The following is a 3,714-nucleotide window of genomic DNA, read 5'->3' as shown; positions in this document are numbered from 1 at the left end:
CATTTTCTGTAATATTTCAATACATTAATTATACAAAAGCTTGAGATATAACTGAATAAGATCAAATATTAAAGTAAACTTGAAATCTCTCCAGTAGTATGTACAGCAGTTTTTTTGACAGCCCAATGCCAGTATAGCATCCTAGTTTGGAACTGTACAAGTCAAACAAAATGGTTACATGGCAGATGCTTTTAAGTACAGAAGTTTTTTGTGCAACTTGACAAGTAACATCTATAATGTAGTGTAATGCACTATGTTTTTCAAGTGCCCATGTTGAAACCATGGTTGGTGAATATTGTCTTTAATAATAGAACCTTACATGGAAATTGTTACTACATGAGAACTCATAACATTAAAGCACATATTATTTGTTTGCACATCTCTCTTTTTCAGCATGTTAACAGATTAATCACAGTCTTAGCTCTGTGTGGGTTTTTATATCAGGATTAACCATTTGCTTTTCTCATGACGAAATACTCTTTGTTAAAGATATTTTTATTTTACGGTTCAGAGGAAAAAATGTAATACAAGTACACTGACAAAGATGAAACATCTACTTTTATCAAAGTTAACTTTTAGATTTTTCCTTTTCTTTCTTTGCTGCTTCTGCTTTGGCCTCCTCTTCTTCATGTTGTTGGATCAATGGTTGTACATCATTCTGATTCAAAATACGGATCTTTGTCTTACCATTTTCTCTTGTTAAAGTGGCCATTTCCACTAGAGAAGAAAGTTGTTATTAAAAATTAATATTACTTTTGCAATAGTGCAAACAAAAAATATAGAAACATGAAATTAAATATAATTTTAAAAACTGTACTGCACTGTTTTATATAAAAAATCAGTTTCATTATCACATACTTCACCTAGCTGAAAATTATATTTCAAATACTGTCACTAGCAGTATGCTACGATCAGGCTTAATGAGAATTAAGTATCTGAAAACAGGCCGCATCTTAAAATTTATTGGTAAAATAATTTATTCTTTTCATATCATAGTAATTATTTTCCTTAGAGTAATCCATGAAATTTCTTAACACTTACACTTATCAGCTGTTAGTTTAGTCATATCCAGAGTCTTGCTGAAAACTTTAATAGCAAGAGCTAAAGCGTCTTTGAGTGTGGTTTTTCCTTCTTTGTATTCTTGCTTCAAGATAGACACTGCTGCCTGTATTTGAAATAAAAAGCAAATGTATTTAACAAAAAAATTATTTCTGCAATTAATATTATTGAAGTTTACTATTATTATTTTCAAATATCAAAGGAAATCTTTCAACATCATGGGCAATCGAAATCTGGAGGTTATGATGCAAATGGAAACACACAACAAATGTAATATTTCTTAACAAACTACTGTTTTCTTTTTTTAGTTTTATGAGCCTTTGGATTTTGTGCTCGTACATATAACATATTTACTTAAGACAGTAAAATAAATAAGTAAAAACAGATAGTTAACGTACTACCTGAAAATAAAAAGAACTTCTAATCCCTCATTTTTTACCTAACTTCAAAGGGTTTCTATCTCAACTACTTTAAAATATGACACTGAAAACAAACTAAAGTGCAAGTATTTTTATTACTAGCAGAAATGCTGCCCAAATATTGCATGGGAAAAGTGTTCGAACTGAGCTGATATATAAACTGTAATGTTTTTATATATTAAATGTGGTACCCTTTTATGAGACCTCCATTTTTAGTACAAATTACAACTATAAAGATATAAACATACAGTCCTAATGAAAGTCATGTTCTTGTTGTGAGGAAAGTACTTTAACTTAAAATTGTTTTTCTGTGACAAAGAAATGGTTGTTGCACATACCGTAGTTATTTTTCTAATTATCTGAATCTTGAATATCCAAAGTGAGAAACTTGTTTATGGTACCATTTAATAGATGGTGCCACATTGTATTTATTATTTCGGTCACACACATAGATAGATAAATACATATATACACGCTACGTCCATTATAATAAGATATATTTTTCTCACACAATTATGGATTCACATTGTTACTACAAAACATAAAAGTGATTTAAATGGTAAAAGTTGAGATACTAATTTACATATCAATCACGTAGGTATATATGCAATTTGTTTTGGTCACATACATAAATAGATAGATACATATATATATATATATATATATATGCTATGTTCATTGTAGTAAGATATAATTTTCTCATACTATTATGGATTCACATTGTTACTAAAGAAACATAAAAGCAAATTAAGTGGAAAAAGTTTAGGATGTTGAGATACTAATTTACATTTCAATCATATATATGCGGTATCTTTGCTGGCTTTGGAATTTTCACACAAAGCTACACAAAGGGCTATCTGTGCATAGCCATCTCTAATTTTGAAACAATACTTATAAAAAGAAGGCAACTAGCCTGCTGCATCCTCTGCTAAATACCTGACTGAATACTGGGATTTTACTCTAACTTTTATAACAAAATTTGTTTGTGGCAACAAGACACAAACCATGAATCTTCGGATCCACAGTCTGAGTACTCACCTCTAGGCCATGCATAGCCCTTTCTTTTTAGGGGTCATGAAATAGGCCTCTTTTTTTTATGGTTACAGAAGTAAAGGGCTAATAAGATAAGTATGATGGACAAACTACTTGACAAAAACATTTCCGTATGTTACACTATTGCCCAGTTTTCTTTCTCTCATTTGAAATATGGTGGAAAAATCTGATAGAGAATACCAGTTTATCCTTTGGGAATCCAATTCATATGTTACTCAGTTTCACTTCTCGGCTTGTATATATTATTTCAGTCACATACATATATACATGCTTCGTCCATTAGAGTAAGATTTCTTAAAACTATTTAATCATAAGTTTATTATGGAATATGCAATGCGGATGTGTATGTGGACAACAACTTACAGCACTGTTGTTGCCAATGCATGTAGCTTTCCATCCACCATAGTTGCCACTAGGATCAGACTGGTACAGCTGATATCCAAACTGTTTATCCCAACCCATGTACAGTATTGAAACTCCAAATGGTCTCTTTCCTATGTATGTATGTTAAAAAAATAAAAGACATAAAACATTTTTAAAACCATGTTTCATGGAATGAAATGTAAATAAATAAATAAGCTGCATAATCTTGGAATGGTTAGATATATCATGTTCACACTATTTAATACCACACTTCTGGACAGAGCAAGGTGACTAAACCCACCTCCATACTGGGTATAAGCTTGTTTCAGATCACATAACCAACTGACGAGTCTCTCACAGGGTATTGATTCACCAAACTGCAGCAAGTACCTGGGAGAAACGAAAATCATTAATGGTTTGTGATCTTCAACCTATAATATTCTGTACCTAATTACAGCTAAAGTAAACAATATAGTTTAGAAATTATCTCACTGAAACACAAACATTGGATAAAATGTCTAAAATTTAACGGTGAATAGTTTTTTTATAGTGAATTATAGCGTAAAATAAGGGTGGTACATTCTAGTAGTAAACATACATTAACACAGGTTTAAAATAAACCAAATCAACTTAATACTATATCTTTGGGTAATTTACATCATATTTCTCAGTAATAGAGGGATTCAAGTTAAAGCTGTACTTTTAAAAGCATTAGGTAAATTAGTTTACAATTAAGCAATTTTCCTGAAAAACCACACATTTCCAATTTTAAGAATTTTTGACAACTTAAACTTTGAAAAAGGAGAGGTGTACATAAAAG

At 30.6% G+C, this 3,714-nt stretch overlaps 1 protein-coding gene across 1 annotated transcript in view; it reads right to left on the bottom strand.

Annotated features, from left to right (window-relative positions):
- Positions 1 to 474: 474 nt before the first annotated feature.
- Positions 475 to 3,714, bottom strand: part of LOC106470119 (proteasome subunit alpha type-4-like) — a 14,386-nt gene continuing 11,146 nt past the window's right edge. The window contains exons 5-8 of the mRNA XM_013930645.2: positions 3,196 to 3,284; positions 2,895 to 3,025; positions 1,042 to 1,165; positions 475 to 717 (exon numbers count right to left, since the gene is read on the bottom strand). Coding sequence (XP_013786099.1) covers positions 569 to 717; positions 1,042 to 1,165; positions 2,895 to 3,025; positions 3,196 to 3,284 — 493 coding nt within the window. The 3' untranslated portion in view covers positions 475 to 568. The remainder of the gene's footprint in view (positions 718 to 1,041; positions 1,166 to 2,894; positions 3,026 to 3,195; positions 3,285 to 3,714) is intronic.

Source organism: Limulus polyphemus, unplaced genomic scaffold (assembly GCF_000517525.1).
Source record: "Limulus polyphemus unplaced genomic scaffold, Limulus_polyphemus-2.1.2 Scaffold3831, whole genome shotgun sequence".
Classification (NCBI taxonomy): Eukaryota; Metazoa; Arthropoda; class Merostomata; order Xiphosura; family Limulidae; genus Limulus; species Limulus polyphemus.
The sequence above is the reverse complement of the archived record's forward strand: the minus strand, read 5'-3'. Positions and strand labels throughout refer to the sequence as shown.